Raw genomic sequence first — 20,979 nt, forward strand, 5'->3', positions numbered from 1 at the left:
GGGACTTTTCCTCATCATTTCCAACTTCTTCCCCCAGGACAGAAATCCTCTCTACAAAAGCGCCGTCACGACCGTCATTAACCCCCGCTTCCAAGCCCCAGAAAGTCCTCTCTGAAGAGGGTAGGGCTGCTCGCTCCAGGGTTCTTCTTCCGGGGGATGGTGGGGATTAGGGCTCTGGGTCTATCAGGCAGCAGCCTGCTGGGGGACTAATCACCACCTACGGTACTTGGACACCCCAGAGGGCCGGCCTCCTGCTGCACCCTTGCTTCCCCACCCCTCAAGAAGTGGGGGTTGCCCCATCCACAAATACAATAAAGAATCTTCAGGTTACAGATCACTTTAACAAACACTGTGTCTGCTGGTATCCAACCTCATTCTGTCTTGTCCAGCAGGGTTTTTTCCTCTTAATCAGAATTAATACACATATATGTATTTTAGATACCTCGGTTTCAATTCTACTTGTTGCTTGCCTGTGGAGAAGGGGAGTTTTAAAGTGGCAGTTTATAGGGTACTAGAAATTGCAGGATGGTAATATTTGGGGGGAAAAGGGAGATCATGTTGGCCCCAGTGAAAAAAATTCCCCACAAGATATTCTTTTCAAAGATGAGATAGTATGTAAAAAAGCCCCATTTTCTTTTTATTTAAATATCCTAAATATATCACGAAGGAACATACACTGCACTTTAATGGTAAAAAGATACAAGTTTATAACATCTTATAAAAACTACCATTTAAAAGTGATCTTGTTCATTTGATATTCCCCACCCCCCATAGCAAAATAAGTATATTAAAAAAAAAAAAAAGAGAGAGGGTGGGTGGTGAGGCAGGTAGGAGGGATTAAGATAAAAGCCCCAGAGCTACAGCAGAGGCAGAGTCTGAGGAGAGGGTTACTAGTAAAAGTCGTGGCAGGACTCTGTCTCTCTTAACCCTCCGATGTCAAGCCGTGGGGCACAGTCAGTAGCTAAGTGATGACAAGAGGCTGTTGGGGGTGGACGGAAAAGACTTGGGGTGCTGGGAAGGGCAGGGCTGGTAGGGCCTGGTATAGCAGTTCACCCAGGAACTGGGGCTACTCTTTCCCGGGTCCAATTCCACAGCCTGGTCTCTGAGAGCCTGCCCTATCTCCCTTTCCCTTCACTCCAAACACACCTGAGGCATCTTTCCAGTGCTAGACCCCATCCCAGCAAACAAAGGGTGGGGTGTTGGGCCCAGGAGCCTTTGCTGCAATCTTAGTCTATGGTTTCCCTGGGGTATAAGTGGGGCTCCTGCCCCCCCCCCCCATGGGCGCTAAATCACTCCTTTCACCTCTTTGCTTCCCTCTCCTTATACATCCATGGCCCCAGAACATCAGCACCTGGACAACCAAACTAACCCCCTGCTCCTGGGTCTCCCCCACACCCAGGCGCTGGCAGGGGTGGTTCTGGTATGGCTCTACATATCCACTTAATTTCCCCTCTCCCACCCTCAGGCAGGAAGCTGAGGCCTGCTGGGGCCAGGGCACATCCCGGCCTAAACACACATTCACACACATAGGGGCATTGATCACTCGCGTGCTTCTCGCCACACCCACCCACGCCACCCCACAACCCAGAGGCAGGGAGCGAGGCCTCCCATTTTCAAAAGCGCTCTTGGGAGGACAATTTCCTAAATGTATCCTTCTTCTCAGAAGATATTCCCAGAGGTGAACAATAGACAAATTCCAGCCTGAGCAGAGAACTCTCCCAGGAAGGGGCTGGCTCACATGCAGAAAAATGCCCTAACAGGGGCCACAGGGCGATTCTGACACAACCCCTGGGAGTGCCAGCCTAAAGCACAGGGCGGCACACACATCCCCAAGGTCTCCCCAAAGGATCTCCGATGCTCTCAGGAAAAACCTAAAAGGTGTCATGCCCCTTTCCTCTTTCCCGAGATCCCCACACCTCAGAGGCACAGAGGACTGCCCCATTCCCCCATGCTCTCTTCCAGAATAGGTAACACCAGGAGTATGTTGCTGCTGTTCCCTACACTTTCTGGGAAAGAACTCACATTTCCTAGAGGCCATAGGATCCCCACGGACAGCTTGGTCAGGTTCATCAAGTCTCCATGATTACTCCTCATTCCACAGGTCAGGGCAGGCCACAGAACGCAGGCCACAAACCCCAGGCCTTCCATAAGGATCCTTTCCTTAGCAGGAAGAGGGCTTTTCATTTCACTTTAGAAAATAATGTTCACAAGCCCCTGGCATAAGTTAGAAACATCTAACCCCCACTCTGTTGAATCAGTCTAAAAACAAAAACAAAAACACCTCCAAAACAAAGCCCTCCCCTGGCCTAAATTGAGTTTCTCAGGTCCTGCTGGGACCTTACACACCCTCAGGTTTGGGGCGGGGGAGGCTGTTTCATGCTCGCCCTCCCCTGCGCAGAGGCCACAGAAGAGCTTGGCTCAATAATATGCCGTCTCCAAGCACACAAACACGGACACTCACACACACACCCCCCAGATCATTTTTTTGAGGGTGGATAGGATGATGGTGTTGGGAGCAGAGAGAAGCAAAGAGTATGGTTAAGAATAAATCCTACATTAGGTTTCATCCTCAGTCCTTTCTCTGCAGCTCTTCTACTCCCCCCAATTCTTTGTTGGGTAGGGATGGCCGTCAAGAAGGAAGCCAAGATCTTGTTCTTTGGGACCAAAGGCCAGACCCCTATCTCCTCTACCTGAATACAGTGATAGGACTTGGGCAGAGAGAACAGCTCACACCGCTCAGCTGTCATGTCAAGGGACACCTAATTCCTGTTTCCCGAACAGCTGTTACTCAACTTAGGACTAGTCTTGGGTGGTTCCAAAGAGGGCACAAGGAGGAAGAACTACTTTGATATCTATGACTCCCTGCTCAACACCCCCGTTTGGCTTAGGAATCAATGGCGGTGAGGTAGCCACAAACTATTTCCAAGGTCAACTGCCCGAAGAGAGAAGGAAAGGGCTTCATGAGCCACTGTCACCCAAGTTTCCCCCAAAAGGCACTTAGGCTGACCCCATCAGGTACCAGTGTGGCATGGTTCATTACAACATCCATGGGCACAACTCTTACTCTTCCCCAGAGGAAATAACAGGTACCTGTCCACTCTTCTTGGATCCAGCCCTCGTCTGCTCCTCCTACTGTTCTTCCTTTTGTCCCTAGTGTATAAGGAAGCCAAAGTAAGCTCAGCTGCCATCCCTGGTCCTATTCTCCTTCAAGCAGGAGGTAGGGGGCAGGGGTGTGGAACACTGAGGATCAATTGCAACTAAAAACTCAATTCTGGAGGGCTGGACCACCCATCGTCCCTGTGGCTATGGTTCTGTACCTCCAGATTACCTGTATCCACAGTGTACCTGCTGAAATTGCTTTTGGATAAACAAAAATAAGAACAGGACAAACAAATAAACAAATCCCTCTCCCAATCTTTTTCATTTCAGCTGCCAGTTGGAGTCCAAGGTTGTGGGAGCCACATTTCAGTCTTGGTCCTGTACCTTGAGTCCCCCACCTATGAACTCAGCCAAGGGTCCAGGGACTAGCTTTCCTGCCCAGGAATGCTGTAGGAACTTCCCCGAGATACTCATAGTCTCAGATTATTTACAGAGCTGAGGCTCTGGGGCTGTTGTCCCCTGATGCACTCTTCTGGTCTCCTAGGTCCACTCCTCCAGGAGGGGACAGGTACACACGGGGTGGTGGTGGGACCGTCAGACCAGAGGAGGGTGCGTTCTTCGGTAGAGTCTTCTCATCACTCCCACCACCCAGGGCCCCTTGCGCCTATAGAGAAAACTGCCCGTCGGAAGTCTTGGACTGGCACCCTTGGCACATCCGTTTGTGTCTGAGTAATCGATCTGTCCGAGAAAAACACTGAGAAGAAAGGGAGGGTTAAGTGCCTGAGAGGAGGAACTCAGATACCTGTTGGCTAGACCTGTCTTCCCCACACAGGAGGCATATAACCAATTTTATGTTGCCTCAGAATGTACAGATGGCATGAAAGCACAGTGGTTAAGAACAAAGAAACTGAGAAGTCTGAATCTTGGCTCTGCCACTAAGTAGCTGTGTGACTCTGGGCAAGTTACCTAACAGTTTTCCATCTGCACATCTATCTGAAAAATGGGGCTAAAAGTACCTACTCAGACTGTGGCTCCTTCATTCATCAAAGTTTTATGGAGTCTCAATCTCAAGGCAGGTACAGTTCTTGGGGCTGCAGATATCGAGTGGAGACCCAGAGGGACAAAATCTCTGCCTCATGGAGCTTTCTTCTAGTGTTCTGAAGACTCAATGTAAGAGCAGGGAGCAAAGCTTGAGACATAGTGAAGCATCCAGGAGGTGTTGCCATCATTTCTTATCTCTTGTCCTTTGTTTTGATCCTGGCTCTTACATTCTCATCAGATCAGATACTGACTCTCAGAGCGGAGATTACCTTTCTTCTTCCAGCTCTGAAGTTTGACTGAATTCTGACTCTGCCCTTGACCTGCTGTGTCCTTGGGAAGCTTAACCTCTTTCAGTCTCCGTTTTCCCCCATGTGAAATGAGGACAACACATTACGGAATGAATGTAAGAATAATCTATGTCGCCAAAGCCGGTTTGGCTCAGCGGATAGAGCGTCGGCCTGCGGACTGAAAGGTCCCGGGTTCGATTCCGGTCAAGGGCATGTACCTGGGTTGCAGGCACTTCCCCAGTGGGGGATGTGCAGGAGGCAGCTGGTCGATGTTTCTCTCTCATCGATGTTTCTAACTCTCTACCTCTCTCCCTTCCTCTCTGTAAAAAATCAATAAAAAATATATATTTAAAAAAAAAAAAAAGAATAATCTATGTCAAGGATGCTCTCATAGTGCCTGCCAGAGATTAAGACCTTAAGAAATGTTACTATTATTATAATTTTTTATTACAATTATTCTAATGGCCCCTCCCCATGAGCAGTTACGTAAGGCCAGAGAAATACACCTCACCCTGAGGTACTGACTTGATCATGGCCCTTTGTCGGGCTGGGAGTGGGGCGGGCCCCCGTTCTTTGGGAAGGAAAAGTTTCTGTGGAGGGTGGATGGATGACATGTGAGCTTACCTGATGACACCGTTCACACTGGTAGGGCTTTTCACCACTGTGCACACGCTTGTGACGCTCCAAGTGGTACTTCTGAATGAAGCGCATATCACATACATCACACTCAAATGGCTTCTCACCTGGCCCAGATGGAGAGAGAAGTTAATATCAGGAGGTATGCATGGCAGGGACCTCGTTCTAGGTTATTTTCCCAGAAATTTTAACTTTTAGCAATGTGCAGACACCTAACGGGGAAGGGTCCACAAAGCTGTTGGTCTCAGTGACACTTGATACAGAGCCACGCAATCTCTATCTCATTCATTTACCTTCTTCCGTTACTTCTAATACCCTTTAAAGTAAACCCAACAAAAAAAATAACATAAAATAAACCTAACACACACACACACACACACACACCAAACTATCGACTATTCTCCCCTCCTTGAATTTGAGCAAAAGACTTACCGGTATGAATAAGGATGTGCCTCTTGAGGTGGTAACTGCTCCGAAAGGCTCCAAAGCAGTGTTCACAAACAAAATTTTTGGGAATCTTTACTTGAAAAGAACCATTTTGTTCCACTACTACAACCTGTGGGCAACAATCAGGCACGTCATGAGGCTCTCTCTCTGTCCCCTTCTTGCCCCCATTCTACTCAGGGTCTATTTCCAGCAACCCCTCCGATGCTACTATCTCCCGTATTGCCTAGAGCCGTGGTTGGCAAACTGTGGCTCGCAAGCCACATGCGGCTCTTTGGCCCCTTGAGTGTGGCTCTTCCTAAGCCTTAGGAGTACCCTAATTAAGTTAATAACAATTACCTACCTATATAGTTTAAGTTTAAAAAATTTGGCTCTCAAAAGAAATTTCAATAGTTGTACTGTTGATACTTGGCTCTGTTGACTACTGAGTTTGCCGACCACTGCCCTAGAGTGCAGAGATCCTCCAAGAAAGGAGGGAGGTGGCTAAGCTGCCTGCCTTGTCAAACTCAATATATATATATTTTTAAATCCTCACCTGAGGATATTTTTCCATTGATTTTTAAAAAAATATATTTTATTGGTTTTTTACAGAGAGGAAGAGAGAGGGATAGAGAGTTAGAAACATCGATGAGAGAGAAACATCGATCAGCTGCCTTCTGCATACCCGCCACTGGGGATGTGCCCGCAACCCAGGTACACGCCCTTGACCGGAATCGAACCTGGGACCTTTCAGTCCACAGGCTGACACTCTATCCACTGAGCCAAACCGGTTAGGGCTTTCCATTGATTTTTTTTTTAAAAAATATATCTTTATTGATTTCAGAGAGGAACAGAGAGGGAAAGAGAAATAGAAACATCAATTATGAGAGAGAGTCATTGATCGGCTGTCTCCTGCACGCCCCCTGCTGGGGATTGAGCCCACAACTCGGGCATGCGCTCCCAACCAGAATTGAACCCGGGACCCCTCAGTCCGCACGTCAACACTCTATTCACTGAGCCAAACCAGCTAGGGCTCCACTGATTTTTAGAGAGAGTGGAAGAGAGAGAGAAATATCGACATGAAAGAAATACATCGATTGGTTGCCTCCTGCACGAGCCCTGACCAGGGCCCAGGCTGGGGAGGAGCCTACAACTGAGGTATGTGCCCTTGACTGGAATCGAACCTGGTCGCTCTATCTGCTGAGCCAAACCAGCTAGGCAAACTCAGTATTTTTAATGGGACCCGAGGAGTAGTCTGCCTGTCCTTTGACACAGGATCTCATGCTTCTCTAACCTTCCTTCCCTTACCAAGGATGTTCTGCAGAAGGTAGAACTACCAAAGTGGTCTCTGGATGAAATTAGGGTGACACAATCATTGGCTATGAGGGACCAAAACACCTAGGGAAAGCTCCAGGTTGAGCCATAGAAGATAGATTACCCCATTACCAAACTACCAGTTTGTGGGTAACCCCATTACCTGCCTTTTTAACAGTCTTTTTTGAATGAGAGGCCTCAGCCAAGCTGTCTTCATCTTTGCGGCTCCGGGACTTATCGCTGTCTTTTCGGTGGCCCTTAGAATACAAATCAAATCTAAACTCAAAGTCCATCTCAGAACCCAAGACAGAAGACCAAATGCTACTTTTAGGCAACTTGTAAATGAGAGTAAACCACCTGCCCAAAGGTTAAGAGAAAGTACTCATCCATTTCTTCCCCAAGTACTCTGGTTTTAAGGGTACTTAAGAAAAGACCCTTCTTTGTTCTCTAAAAAACCCATATTCATTCATTCCCCAATTGATTCCCCTTACCCCACTTCCTTAAACAGAAGCACTGAGGAATCAAAGCTTGGCATCTCCTGGCAGAGAGCTTGGGCCACCCGACCCCCAGGTGCCACAATGGAGTCCAGCTCTGTACCTGACTGGAGCACCTCAGCACATCAGGGCTACCTGCCCGCTCTCCGTTCTCGGCCTGCTTGCTGGCAATCTGGCTCAGCATCATCTTCTTGCTGGCTGCAGTGGGAACCAAACTCACACCTGCTAGGCCTTCACAAGCCAGGAGACTTGCCTAAGTTGAAAGGAGATGAGGTATCAGGTCACCTGGCAGGGCAGAAACAGGCTGCCATCCTCCACAGAACTACCTTTTACTCCTGCCTATGAACAAACTGCTCTACGGACAAAACTCTGCTTCCTTCAAGAGTCCTCCCTAACTCATCTCACCAGGAATTAGTTACTTATTTTGTCATCCATCATTTAGATATAATAATCAAGTATTACTGACACTTTTATCATTAGTGCTGTGCTAGGTACAATGTGGGTCTACATGTTACTTTGAAGTGTTTCTAGGTCTTGGGAGTGGGCATGAGTCTGTCCTGCTGACCCACTGAAATGGGAGATTTCTAGAGGAACTTCCTCCTTCTCTCAATAGCACTCAGCTTTACAGACCCCACTAGCGCCAAGTATATATTCTATCAGGTTCCACAAATGTTTATTGGTAAAATTAGGTTATTTCTCTCTTTAGATTTTAAATCCCCTAAGTGTATCAATTATAACAGACATGAAAATTAAACCACTTGAAAGGACTTGGGAGCTGAATATACAATTTCTGTTCACACACTACCTGGCCATTTATATGTGTGCATACCCGTATTTTTTCACATTCCTTGCTCTACATATAGTTTAAAATTACATAAGGAATGTTTAAGAAAATGTCCTCTTTCCACTGTTACATTCTTTAAATTGACTGTTTAGCCAGCACTAGAGACTATACTTTTCTTACTGAAGGAACTTTTTAGTAGTAGTTGGTCAGTAAACTTCCACAAGTGATTTATAAAGAAATTCCTTTTAGATGATCAGTATATCCTGGAACCCCCTCCTTCACCTTCAAAGACTTTGGACTAAAGGATCTGGAGGTAAAAAAAAAAAAGCAACAACTTAGCCTTGCTGTTTGCATTATATAATCTTGGGCAAATTACTCCACCTCTTTAAGCCTAAGTTTCCTTAAATGGAAAATATTTATCATAGTATTTACCTTTACAGGGTTAAGAATTAAACTAGAATGTAAAATGCTCAGCTGTGCCCCGTACAAAGTTAGTGAAAGGCAGTCTTCTCAGAACGAGAGTGAACACGACGCCGTGAAAGGGGCTGCAAACAGACAAAGGAACAAACTAAAGGGCTCCTATTCTGCATGGAGAGGAGGAAGCTGTGCCTGCAGCTGGAGGAAAGCCAATTACACTGCAATCAGGCTGTCATCCTGGTGAGACTGGTAGGGGAGAGTCCCTGGAAGAAAGCTGAGAGAGGCTCTAGAGATCCCTGCACATAGCTTTCCTGCCCAGACGATGAAAATATACCAACAATAGCCTATCAGGTCATCCTCTCTCTCCAATCCGCCCTGTATCCCCACAATGGCAATTACCTTCTAAATACACTGATGTCACTCTAGTTAACATTCTTCAGAGTTCCCACTCTTTATAGAATAAAGTCTAATTCCTTAGCAAGGCATAAAAGGGTTACACTCTGCTTAATTCTCCAGGAAACAACTCCCTCACCCCAATTTTCCCATTTCTCTCTAGCCTAACCCCCAACCACCCCCCCATTTGAATCCTTTCCTCAACGTAGCAAACTATCTCCATACCCCCAACCTCATCACATCATCCCATACCTCTAAGTCTCTGCCCATGAAGTTCTCCTTGTCTGAATGCCCTGTTCTGATTATTTAGCAAAATCCTATGCATCCTTCAAGATTCATCTTCTGTTTCCATCCAGGCAGAGGTATCATTCTCTCTTCTGCAGTACACATATCTCAATTATTGCACATTCCTTCAATCAACAGATTCACTGAATCTCTACTATTAGCCACTATGCAAGGTAGTGTGAACATAAAGATTGGTAACAGACTGTCTCTCCATCTCACCCCCCACCCCCCACCCCCCAAGCACACCTAGCCTAGAAGCTTGCTGGGGACTGGGACGGCTTATTCATTTTTGTATCCCCAGCACAATGCCTTGCATATAACAAGAGCTCAATAAAATCCCTGTTGAAAAAAACAAACAAACAACACACAAAGGAAGCATTCACAAGACTGTTTACTCCCTCGCACCCCTCAGCACTTAATGTACCAAGTGTAAACTGAGTACCTGTTGCTTTGCAAAGGTCCCATCAGTGCCTGTGATGCAGTATAGCCTACCTCCTTCATTTGACTGGAAACTCCCTGAAGGCAGGGGCTGTGGCCTGTCTCCTTTCCTTCCTCTAGATCTCCCCCTGGTGCTTAATACAGAGCTTGGCTCACTGGGTTGGTCAGTATGTTGACTAAGGCAGCATTTAAGAGTGAAACTGCAAACACGCTTCCCAGTTATCTTGAAGGAGGAGGACTCTAGAGCTTTTTACCTGAGCCATGCCGAGTTCTCAATGCAACCCCAAAGTTCTGGGTTTTCTTGATCCACCTTCCCTTAAGACACTGTTGTTGGAAGAACTGTCACCAAATCACAGTAACAACTCCTTCGTGTCCCTTCAGTCCTGCTGCCATATTGAACTGCCTTTGTCGTCAAATAAAACTTAGTGTCCTCCAAATGGAAGAGAGGTGTTTCAAGAATTCCTGGGCTCTGCCTGGCTCCTGCCTACTGTCTGAGGAAAAAGAGTGTGCCAGTCTTGATGTTCCAACTGAATTTTCTCGACGAAGTTCGCGATCTGTTTCAGAAACCTGAAACTAGAAAGGGAGATGGGGCTGTTAGGTGCAACATCCTCAGGCTATCCAACCTGTAGTGACCTGAACTGTGTGTGTGTGTGTGTGTGTGTGTGTGCCAGTGTTACCTTTCTAGGCCGAGAAGAAACTGGTCTCTTGGGGAAGGGGGGAGGGGACAGCCAAGAAGAGCAAAAGTAACCGGGGTCCCTTGTGGAGGAACCGCAACTGGCCAAACGCTTGCATTTGTGACCTGAGGAATGGAAGAAGGGAGCGGAGGCCCTGAAGGGGCTTTTGTGCGGAGTGGGCCATCCGCGAAGCTCTGTTCAGGTGGCCAGAACTGCGGTGGAGAGAAACCCAGGGGCTACCACTGGGCACTTGGGTGCAGGAGGCAGAAACCAGACTGGCAGCGTGCACCCGGGCCGGGCCACGCGCGCGCCTTCTCCGAATCCGCCCGAAGGTGCAGAAACTCACTGCGGAGGTGGAAGGCAGGCATGCGAGGACTCGCGCTGCGCTTTCCCCCCTCCCTCCCTCCAGCCAGCGAGCCGGGGAGCCTAGCGACGGGACAGAGACGCAGAGCGCCGAGGAAGGTGCGTGCAAGGTGCGTGCTCGCGCCCGCGTTCCCTCCAAGCGAGCCCCCCTTTCTTGGGTCGGTCACGCGGCGGGCGGGCGGGAGCGTGGGCGGGGGGCGGTGCGCGCGCGCGGCCTCTTCCACTCCCCGGGGAGCCCCCTCCCTTCTCCACGCGCCCCTCCTCCCTTCCCCTCCCCCTGCCCGCGCAGCGCCCCACGGCCTGCGAGCTGCTGAAGCGCTGCCGTCTGCTCGGACGACGCTGCGCTCCCCGGGGCGTGCTCCTACCTGCCAGGCGCGGCCTCCAGCGGGCTCACCCACTGCGCGACGCCTCCTCCAGGCCCAGTACCCTGTGCCAACCCCGTGGCCGCCGCTGCCCCCGCCGGGACCGAGGCAAGTTTACAAACACCAACCCCGGGCCTGCTTCCCCGGAAGCACTTTCCCCTCCCCCTCGTCCTCTCCGCTGCACAGCTACATCCACTTCCGGGCTGGGGATCCTGGCCGGGCGGGGACAGCTAGCAAAGGGGTGCTGCCGAGGACGCAGGGAATGGGGTGTAGCTGGTGCGTGAATGGGCGGTGCCCTCGCACAGAAAGGAGGCTGGTGGTACGGCGCATGCGCCGTGGTGCGGGCGAGTCCCACGCGGCCATCTTGATTGAGGGCAGGAACGGAGGCCCAGAAATGACGGAACGGCTGGGTGCTTTTTAAAGGTTTTTGCCAGAGACTCCTCAAAAAAGCGCCATCACTCTACCTACGTTCTTCGTGGACGTTCTCTCGGTCGCTTTTGAACCTGGTGCCCCAAACAGAGCCAGAATAGTTCGTAACCCCACCATTTCACGTAACTCGGCCGAGGTTGTCATTACTTGAGGTTTCCATCAGGCCCAGTCAGCTGGGAGAGGAATTAAGTTTTATAAATTTTTTTAAAACTATATTTTATTTATTTTTTACAGAGAGGAAGGGAGAGGGATAGAGAGTTAGAAACATCGATGAGAGAGAAACATGGATCAGCTGCCTCCTGCACACTCCCCACTGGGGATGTGCCCGCAACCCAGGTACATGCCCTTGACCGGAATGGAACCTGGGACCCTTCAGTCCGCAGGCCAGTGCTCTATCCACTGAGCCAAACTGGTCAGGGCTAAGTTTACATATTTTAGATAAAGTAAGGGAGAGAGAGAAACATCAGATGCCCCCACCCGGATCCAACTGCAACCCAAGTATGTGCCCAAATCGGGATTTGAACTCGCCACCTTTTGTGTACGGGATGACGCTTCAACCAATTGAGCCACCCGGCCAGGGTGAGTCAACTTTCTGTGCACGTGCCTGATGTGTACACTCAACTCCAATCTGAAAATGGGTGCCCCGCGGTGCATCCCCCGCCAGGCTGGTCACCTTACACCGCTTCCTCCTTTATTCCAGACCCTCCGGCGTCTGACACTGGGCTCACTTGGGAAAAACTTTAGGACTTCCCTCAGGAGGAAACTCCTTTCATTGGAGAAGGCGATGCAGGATGGTGCTTGGGCCTGGCCGCATTAGGAAAAAGGGAACGATCCTTTCTTCAAATTCTCCCAATTTTAGCTATTAGGAAGTGGTCCTGCTTAAGGTGGACTATGCGAAGTGCACTTGATGGAAGGCAATATCCATTCCATTTAGGCCCCAGCTTCTGTGGTAGGTACTGTCAGGTTGTGAGTTTTGGAGAATCAGTAGAGATAGTAAAAGAAAAAAAAACGTCCTAACTGGTTTGGCTCAGTGGATAGAGCGTTGGCCTGCGGACTGAAGGGTCCCAGGTTCGATTCCGGTCAAGGGCATGTACCTTGGTTTTGGGCACATCCCCAGGAGGGGGTGTGCAGGAGGCAGCTGATTGATGTTTCTCTCTCATCGATGTTTCTAACTCTCTATCCCTCTCCCTTCCTCTCTCTAAAAAAAAAAAATCAATAAAATATATTTAAAGAAAAAAAAAGAAAAAAAACTTTACTTATGAAAGAAGATAATTCCCAGCCACTTTTAAAAAATATATATATTGATCTTTTACAGAGAGGAAGGGAGAGGGATAGAGTTAGAAACATCGAGGAGAGAGAAACATGGATCAGCTGCCTCCTGCACACTCCCCACTGGGGATGTGCCCGAATCCCAGGTACATGCCTTGACTGGAATCGAACCTGGGACCGTTGAGTCCGCAGGCCAATGCTCTATCCACTGAGCCAAACCAGTCAGGGCTCCCAGCCACTTTTTGCACACAGGTTTCATTTCCTTGGGCAGTCCATTAGTTGAGTTTTTTCGCTCAAGTTTTTTCGCTCAAGTTTTTTCGCTCTTAGGATCATCATAAAATTGAGATAAAATGGAGTGAAACTGTCAGCAATAAGTTTTTACAAATTAGCTCATTTATTTTAACAATTTATGCAACAAAAGGATAAAAGGTAAAAAATGTTTAGTTTCCCTCTCTTACTGCCCCATGCTCCTGAAGGTAGTCATTTTTGTCAATTTGGTACATATATTCCCAGGCTTTTTCTGTTCATACGAAAAAATTTTTTTTCCATTTAGAACATTTTTTGAGCACGTACAGTATGCCATTCGGTGTATTTTAGACATCTAAGTGAGTTCACATCTTTAATATATATATATATATATATATATATATATATATATATATATATATATATATAGTTGATTTCAGAGAGGAAGGGAGAGAGAGCGAAAGAGAAACATAAATGATGAGAGAGAATCATTAATTGGCTGCCTCCTGCACACCCCATTGGGAATTGAGCCCAAAACCCAACTGGGAATGAGCTGTGACCTTGTGTTTCAGAGTCAGTGCTCAACTACTGAACCACACCAGCCAGGCTCAGTTTAGAATTGTTGCATAGTATTCCAACTTATGTCTGTACTTTAGTTTTCCAGACCCATCCTGATGAACATTTAGCTTAGTTCCAATTTTTGTCTGTTTTATAAACAATGCCATAATGAACATCCTTATATAGTTAGCCTTTTCCATTAGATAGATTTGTAGAAAGGATATGTGCATTTTAAATTTTAACAAATTCTGTGAAATTGCATTTCAGAAGTTTGTAAGAATTTGTGCATTTACTCAGAACCATGTGTGAGTATCTCCATTTCCTACAACCTTGGCTATACTGGATGCTATGAACTTTTTATACGGTTGCTAATTCGGTAGGTGAAAAATAGTAATTTCATTGTTTCGTTTGGCATTAATAGTGGAATTGAGCATCTCTTGGTTTTGTGTTTTTTTAAATATATTTTTATTGATTTCAGAGGGAAAGGGAGAGAGAGACAGAAATATCAGTGATAGGATGGAATCATCGATCAGCTGCCTCCTGCACAACGCCACTGGGGATTGAGCCCACAGCCTGACATGTGCCCTGACCGGGAACTGAACTGTGACCTGGTTCATAAATGTATGTTCAACCACTGAACCATACCGGCCAGGCTGCCCCCCTATTTTTTTCCCCATTTTATTTTATTTTTAAATTTAAATTATTTTTTTTTAAATTTATTAAATCTTTATTGTTCAGATTATTACAGTTGTGCCTCTTTTTTCCCCCCATAGCTCCCCTCCACCTGGTTCCCACCCCACCCTCTGCCCTTACCCCCCCACTGTCCTCATCCATAGGTGTATGATTTTTGTCCAGTCTCTTCCTGCATCCCCCACACCCATTTCCCTCTGAGAATTGTCAGTCCACTCCCTTTCTATGCCCCTGATTCTATTATATTTACCAGTTTATTCTGTTCATCAGATTTTTTATTCACTTGATTTTTAGAATCACTTGATAGATATGTATTTGTTGTTCATAATTTTTTTAAAAATATATTTTATTGATTTTTTTACAGAGAGGAAGGGAGAGGGGGAGGGATAGCAAGTTAGAAACATTGATGAGAGAGAAACATCGATTCAGCTGCCTCTTGCACGCCCCCTACTGGGGATGTGCCCGCAACCCAGGTACATGCCCTTGACTGGAATCGAACCTGGGACCGTTGAGTCTGCAGGCCGACGCTCTATCTGCTGAGCCAAACCAGCTAGGGCCATAATTTTTATCTTTACCTTTTTCTTCTTCTTCCTCTTCTTAAAGGATACCTTTCAGCATTTCATATAATACTGGTTTGGTGGTGATGAACTCCTTTAGCTTTTTCTTATCTAACCTTCAATTCTGAATGATAGCTTTGCTGGGTAGAGTAATCTTGGTTGTAGGTTCTTGCTATTCATCACTTTGAATATTTCTTGCCACTCCCTTCTGGCCTGCATGGTTTCTGTTGAGAAATCAGCTGACAGTCGTATGGGTACTCCCTTGTAGGTAACTAACTGTTTTTCTCTTGCTGCTTTTAAGATTCTCTCTTTGTCTTTTGCTCTTGGCATTTTAATTATGATGTGTCTTGGTGTGGTCCTCTTTGGATTCCTCTTGTTTGAGGTTCTCTGTGCTTCCTGGACTTGTAAGTCTATTTCTTTACCAGGAAGGGGAAGTTTTCTGTCATTATTTCTTCAAATAGGTTTTCAATATCTTGCTCTCTCTTCTTCTTCTGACACCCTCATAATTTGGATGTTGGTACGCTTGAAGTTGTCCCAGAGGCTCCTTACACTATCTTCATATTTTTGGATTCTTTTTTCATTTTGCTTTTCCGGTTGGGTGTTTTTTGCTTCTTCGTATTTCAAATCTTTGACTTAATTCTTGCGATCCTCTAGTCTGCTGTTGGAACTCTCCATAATATTCTTTATTTCAGTCAGTGTATGCTTAATTTCTAGTGAGGTCGAGGGCCTCACTAGATTTATGGAGGATCTCACTAAATTTATTGGCGGTTTCTAGAAAATTCTTGAAAAACCTTAAAAGTATGGTTTTGAACTCTATATCCAGTAGTTTGCTTTCCTCCATTTCTGTCATTTGTGACCTGTTTCTTTGTCTCCGCATTTTGGCTGCTTCCCTGTGTTGATAGAGTGGCTTTCTGTGCTAGGTGTCCTATAGGGCCCAGTGGCTCAGCCTCCCCAATTACCTGAGGTGGACACTCTTGGTGCACCCCTTTGTGGGCTGTGTGCACAGTCTTGTTGTAGTTATGCCTTGATTGTTGTTGGTATCACTGGGAGGAATTGACCTTCAGGCAAATTGGCTGTGAGAATCAGCTGTGTCTACAGTGGGAGAACTTCTGTGCTGGAGACACCCTTCTGGGGCAAGACTTTCTTCAGTGGGGCTCTGGTGCTCACTGAGTCTGCCCCCTGAGTGTGTCCCTTATGGATCTGAGGAGTTGTAATCTGGATGGTCCTACTCTGACCACTGGGTACACTGGCACTTGGATCTCTAAGGAGGTGCTAATTTAGCCTCTTCCTGAGGCTACCCAGCAGGAGCTATGGAGAGATCTGCAGATTCCTCTTCTTTGTTTGGGGTTTGGAGGTGCCCAGATGAGGCCCAGCTGTGAAGCAATGCAAGCTGCTCTGGGGCCTTGGGCCTTCTTTGGGATGTTCTGGGTCTCTCTGACCCAGCTGCAATTTGTTAGGTAATTTTAGATCTCAAAGGGCCAGCCCATTCATATGCAAAAGCCTCTGCTCACAGCTTTGGTGGGGCGGAGTCTCAGGGAATCAATAGGGCGGAGCAAACAACTATGGCTGATCCTCAGCCCTGCCCTAAGAGGCCCTGGGTCTCAGTGTCCCACGTTAATTGCTGCAAGCACCTCTGAGAATAGTATGATTTTTTAAATATTTTAAAATATTTTCTCTTGGATTTTCATTTATCTTTCAAACTGCCCTCGAGTACCACCCAATGCCAGACAGTCCAGTTTCTCCCCATATGAGTCTGGGTCCCCAGAGACTCGCCCGGAACTGGAGTTCAGGGCCGTCGGGAACTTGTGACTCCTTCCCGATTGAAAAAGACAACCGCGTCCTCAGTTGCCAGCCCTTTCCGCATGCGCCTCCGTACCTCTGCACTTTACTTCCACACCTCCTCTGGGTCTCAGTGTGCTTTTCTCTTTCCTTCTAGTTGTAGAATTTCCACTCAGCCAGCCTTCCTGTGGTTCTGGATAATGTCCGTTTTGTCTTTTATTTGTATTTTTAAAGTGGTTGTGCGAGTCAGCAATTTCAGGTGTTTACCTATGCTACCATCTTGGTTTCTCCTTAATTTAAATTCTTTATTGTTTAAAGTATTACATGAGTCTCCTTTTCCCCCCATTGACCTCTCCCTGGCTGCTCCCACCCCCCAGCACATACCCTCATCCCCCTACTGTCTATGTCCATTGGTTATGCTCATATGCATGCATACAAGTCCTTTTGTTGATCTCTTAACCTCTTACCGCCTGCCTTCCCTCATAGGTTGGACCGTCTGTTTGATGCTTTGATGTCTCTGGTTCTATTTTTGTTCATCAGTTTATGTTGTTCATTATATTCCATAAATGAGTGAGATCACGTGATATTTATCTTTCTCTGACTGGCTTAATTTGCTTAGCATAAGAGCATCTCTTGTTTTTTGTTTTTTGTTTTTGTCTTGTTTTTTACCATTTCATTGTTTCACTACCTGTTCATCTTTTACCCCTTAAGAAAAGTAGTCATTTCTCTATTTCCTATTGACTGGTAGAAATCTTCTCTATGTTATATTAACTTTTTATTTATCAGATGCATTTAAAATATTTTCTCTTGGATTTTCATTTATCTTTCAACTTTTTTTTCCAGAGCAAAAGTTATGCTTTATGGAAAACACTTGTAACATTCCTATATAGGCACAAAACAAGAATGTTTACTATCAAAATGATTATACTACTAGAGCTCCTGGCCACTCAAAAATATCTCATCATTTTCATATATTCATCTACAAAGAGACTTAATTGACAAAATAGTAAAACTAGTGAGTTTAGTAGCATGGCCAGATGTAAGATTAACAAATTATATAATATAACAACAATAACCAACCATAAAAATGTCATAATCTCATTCACAATAAAAGTTTTGACATTTCTAGAAATAAATTTAACAGGAAACTTCAAGTCATATAGTATTTTAAAAAATCATACTATTTTAGAGAAAGACAAAAAGGGCCAAGGACTTGATTAAATGGAGAGTTTTACCATGTCCATTAGTAGGAAGACTTAATATCATAGAGACCTAGGTTTTTGTTATATGTTAAGTTAAATTATAATTAAAACAGGAGTTTTCAAGGAACTTAAACTTACTTTTTTAAAAAAATATGTATTTTATTGATTTTCTACAGAGAGGAAGGGAGAGGGATAAAGAGTTAGAAACATCGATGAGAGAGAGAAACATCGATCAGCTGCCTCCTGCACACTCCCTACTGGGGATGTGCCCGCAACCAAGGTACATGCCCTTGACCGGAATCGAACCTGGGACCCTTGAGTCTGCAGGCTCTATCCACTGAGCCAAACTGGTTAGGGCAACTTATTTTGTTTTGTGTTTTTCTTAATCCTCATCTGAGGATATTTTTTTCCATTGATCTTTAGAGAGAGAGGAAGGGAGGGAGGAGGGGTGTGAAAGAGAAAGAGAGAGATTTAACTGGTTGCCTCCCAAACTGGGGATCAAACCTGCAACCTAGTCAAGTGAACCTAAGATCCTTAGGTCTGCAGGCCAACGCTCTAACCACTGAGAAAACTGGCCAGGGCTAAACTTATTTTAAAATTTACATGGAAAGCAATAATTGCAAGGAGAGGAAAAACCATTTTGGAATACACTGAGTTGGGGGAAAATAAAGCCATCAGTGATCTTTAACCAATTTAATGGTGTCTGTCTTTACACAGACTCTTAAAAAAATTTTACCTAGTCAAATCTGCCTGTGACTTTTGGGTTTTTATGACATGCTGCTTAAAGATTATAAAAATATTTCCGTTTGGTATTCTTATACTTGTATATTTTTAGTTTATATCTTTGTGTCAGCTGCCGTTTATTTTTGTGTATGGTGAGAGGTAGTTAGAAATACCATACTTAAAAGGGACCAATAGGTACTAGCCTAGAAGTCAGAAATCAGCAATCTAGGCTTGCTCCCATATTACCTTTGTAATCTTAGACAAGTTAATTCTATCTGGCCCAAGAGACCTCATCTTGAAAATGAAGATAAATAAGTAAATAAATAAATACCTTTTCAGACTAATTTCTAGCACTAATGTGAGGAAATAATGAGATTATAGATGAGAAGGCTTTGAGAAGAAAAAAACATTTTGCAAATCTTCTAAGTTATTAGTATAGATTTTTTTGGTTTATGCAAATCAAATGTTAGTGGAATGCAGTATTATTTTTCTGTACTTGAAAATTATTGATTCACCAAGTGTTTATTGAGTGCCTTTGTGCAAGACCTGGGGGAAGGGAGGGGAGAGTGGGGAAGATGAAAACTTAACTTTTTTTTTTGAGTGCCTATTTTGTATTTGGTGCCTTTTAAAATTTATTTCAGAGAGGAAGGGAGAAAGAGAGAAAGAGAGAGAGAGAGAGAGAAAGAAAGAAAGAAAGAAACATCAGTGATGAGAGAGAATCATTGATTGACTGCCTCTTGCATGTCCCCACTTGGGATCTAGCCTGCAACCTGGACATGTGCCCTGACTAGGAATTGAACCTGTGACCTCTGGCCTGGCTGTATTTAGTGCTTTTCTTTTTTTAAAAAAATATATATTTTTTATTAATTTCAGAGAAGAAGGAAGGGGGAGAGAGAGAGAGAGAAACATCAGTGCTGAGAGAGAGTCATTGATCAGCTGTCTCCTGCATGACCCCCCCTGGGGAGCAAGACCACAACCAGGCATGTGCCCTTGCCAGGAATTTAATCCGAAACCCTTCAGCCTGCAGGCTGACACTCTATCCACTGAGCCAAACCGTCTACGGTTTTGGTGCTTTTCTTAAAGAAGGCTAAGAATTAGTCCTCTCCCTCACAATGGGTACTTAAAGAGAATAGGCGCCTCTCTATGAATGTGGGTGTTCAGTCGGTAGATACCATAGAAGCAGTGTTTTCATTTTCTAACAAGCCTGGCTGAAAGGCCTTTAAGAGGCTCCTTCCCTAATCCATTTGCCCGCAGGCAGGCCCCCTCCTGTGTGACCTTCCCAGACTTCCTTGGTACACACTTCTCTCAGGACCACTCCATCATTTATTCAAATGGTATTGTAATGAATACCAATTAGTGTTTTCCTGCACCAGCTCTCTATGGCTTTAAGGAGAGCCTAAGTGTTTTTTCCTTTCTGAAGGCTACTCTGGGCCAGTTGAACAGAGTTCATTAGCCCTTCCTATCCGTCATAAACTCCAAATCTATTGTGGTGAGCATGCCTTCATTTTACCTGCCAGCCTTCCTTCTGGCCTTCTAGCTGACAACTAGTAAATACTCAGCCATGTTTGCTGAACTAGCTAAACCCAGTCCTTTCTCTGAGAGCCAGCTGGTCTCTGTGATAGAAATGAGCAGTATATGGCTACCTTTGTCACTCAAATCTTCGGGATGATAGTGGGTTGAGGAATTGGGAAAGCACATGATGTACTAGGGCAGTGGTCGGCAAACTCATTAGTCAACAGAGCCAAATATCAACAGTACAACGATTGAAATTTCTTTTGAGAGCCAAATTTTAACTTAAACTATATAGGTAGGTACATTGTTATTAACTTAATTAGGGTACTCCTAAGGCTTAGGAAGAGCCACACTCAAGGGGCCAAAGAGCCGCATGTGGCTCGTGAGCTACATTTTGCCGACCACTGTACTAGGGTCATTCCTTGAGCCTGGAGCTTTGTGTGTTTTGGAATTCTTGTTGCCCCTTAATTCCTTCTTAATCTTTTTTTGTTGTTTAAAAATAACCTTTATTTTAATTATATAAGTAATTGAAATTATCATATAAAATTATAAAAATATAGAGGCATATAAATAAGAAAATAAAAATTATAATTCCAATACCCCAAAATAACCACAGTTAATATTTTGAAGACTTTCCCCATCTTTTTCAGTCTTTTTGTATAGAGAGTGACTGCTAGTAGCTATGGGGTTTCTTTTGGGGATGATGAAAATGGTCTGGAATTAAATAACGTAATCAGTGCACAACTTGTGAATAAATTTTTCAAAACCACTGAGTTGTATTCTTTTTTTTGTTTTCATTGTTAACAAACATTGTTTATTGGGAATGAGTTGTATTCTTTAAAAGGGTGAACTTTATGAGCTTTTATTTTTCTAAAAATGTTTGTAGATACATGCACACAGTATTATCTTTTTCTGAACTGAAACTTACAGTATTTTTGCTCCTTTATTGCTGTGTGTTTCAGCATGTTTTCTGAGAATAAGAATGTTCTCTTAGCCTAGCTGGT

General features: G+C 45.1%; 4 protein-coding genes across 26 annotated transcripts in view; 3 read left to right on the forward strand and 1 right to left on the reverse strand.

Moving 5' to 3' along the window:
- The window catches only part of ITGB7 (integrin subunit beta 7), a 25,865-nt gene extending 17,460 nt beyond the window's left edge, over nucleotides 1–8,405 (forward strand). For 8 of the 10 annotated variants that reach the window (XM_036298387.1, XM_036298388.1, XM_036298393.1 and 5 more), the window contains one exon: nucleotides 38–374. In XM_036298387.1, the coding sequence (XP_036154280.1) occupies nucleotides 38–115 (78 nt within the window). In that variant the 3' untranslated portion in view covers nucleotides 116–374. Of the gene's footprint in view, nucleotides 1–37; nucleotides 4,544–7,308 lie in introns of those variants that run through there. The other 2 variants (XR_004965911.1, XM_036298385.1) reach the window with 2 other exon arrangements.
- ZNF740 (zinc finger protein 740) lies at nucleotides 617–11,151 on the reverse strand. 4 transcript variants are annotated; one of them, XM_036298417.1, is made up of 9 exons: nucleotides 11,014–11,150; nucleotides 10,289–10,410; nucleotides 9,866–10,184; nucleotides 9,141–9,265; nucleotides 7,398–7,547; nucleotides 6,968–7,057; nucleotides 5,496–5,619; nucleotides 5,052–5,170; nucleotides 617–3,853 (listed from the first exon to the last, which is right to left on the reverse strand). In XM_036298417.1, the coding sequence occupies exons 4-9, from the start codon at nucleotides 9,156–9,158 to the stop codon at nucleotides 3,764–3,766; spliced, it is 591 nt and encodes a 196-aa protein (XP_036154310.1). In that variant the 5' UTR covers nucleotides 9,159–9,265; nucleotides 9,866–10,184; nucleotides 10,289–10,410; nucleotides 11,014–11,150; the 3' UTR covers nucleotides 617–3,763. The 4 variants fall into 4 exon arrangements, with proteins under 4 accessions (XP_036154310.1, XP_036154309.1, XP_036154311.1 ...); XM_036298416.1 differs by lacking the exon at nucleotides 10,289–10,410 and having other exon boundaries at nucleotides 11,014–11,151; XM_036298418.1 differs by lacking the exons at nucleotides 9,141–9,265; nucleotides 10,289–10,410 and having other exon boundaries at nucleotides 11,014–11,151.
- On the forward strand, nucleotides 10,130–11,724 carry LOC118650666. The gene is made up of 3 exons (XM_036299000.1): nucleotides 10,130–10,156; nucleotides 10,462–10,758; nucleotides 10,938–11,724. The coding sequence occupies exons 1-3, from the start codon at nucleotides 10,130–10,132 to the stop codon at nucleotides 11,292–11,294; spliced, it is 681 nt and encodes a 226-aa protein (XP_036154893.1). The 3' UTR covers nucleotides 11,295–11,724.
- The window catches only part of CSAD (cysteine sulfinic acid decarboxylase), a 24,432-nt gene continuing 14,444 nt past the window's right edge, over nucleotides 10,992–20,979 (forward strand). For 3 of the 11 annotated variants that reach the window (XM_036298400.1, XM_036298402.1, XM_036298404.1), the window contains exon 1: nucleotides 11,870–12,018. In XM_036298400.1, the coding sequence (XP_036154293.1) occupies nucleotides 11,907–12,018 (112 nt within the window). In that variant the 5' untranslated portion in view covers nucleotides 11,870–11,906. Of the gene's footprint in view, nucleotides 11,119–11,869; nucleotides 12,019–13,796; nucleotides 13,818–13,868; nucleotides 13,889–20,979 lie in introns of those variants that run through there. The other 8 variants (XR_004965912.1, XM_036298399.1, XM_036298403.1 and 5 more) reach the window with 7 other exon arrangements.

The sequence above is a fragment of the Myotis myotis genome, unplaced genomic scaffold (assembly GCF_014108235.1).
Source record: "Myotis myotis isolate mMyoMyo1 unplaced genomic scaffold, mMyoMyo1.p scaffold_m19_p_3, whole genome shotgun sequence".
Taxonomy (NCBI): domain Eukaryota; kingdom Metazoa; phylum Chordata; class Mammalia; order Chiroptera; family Vespertilionidae; genus Myotis; species Myotis myotis.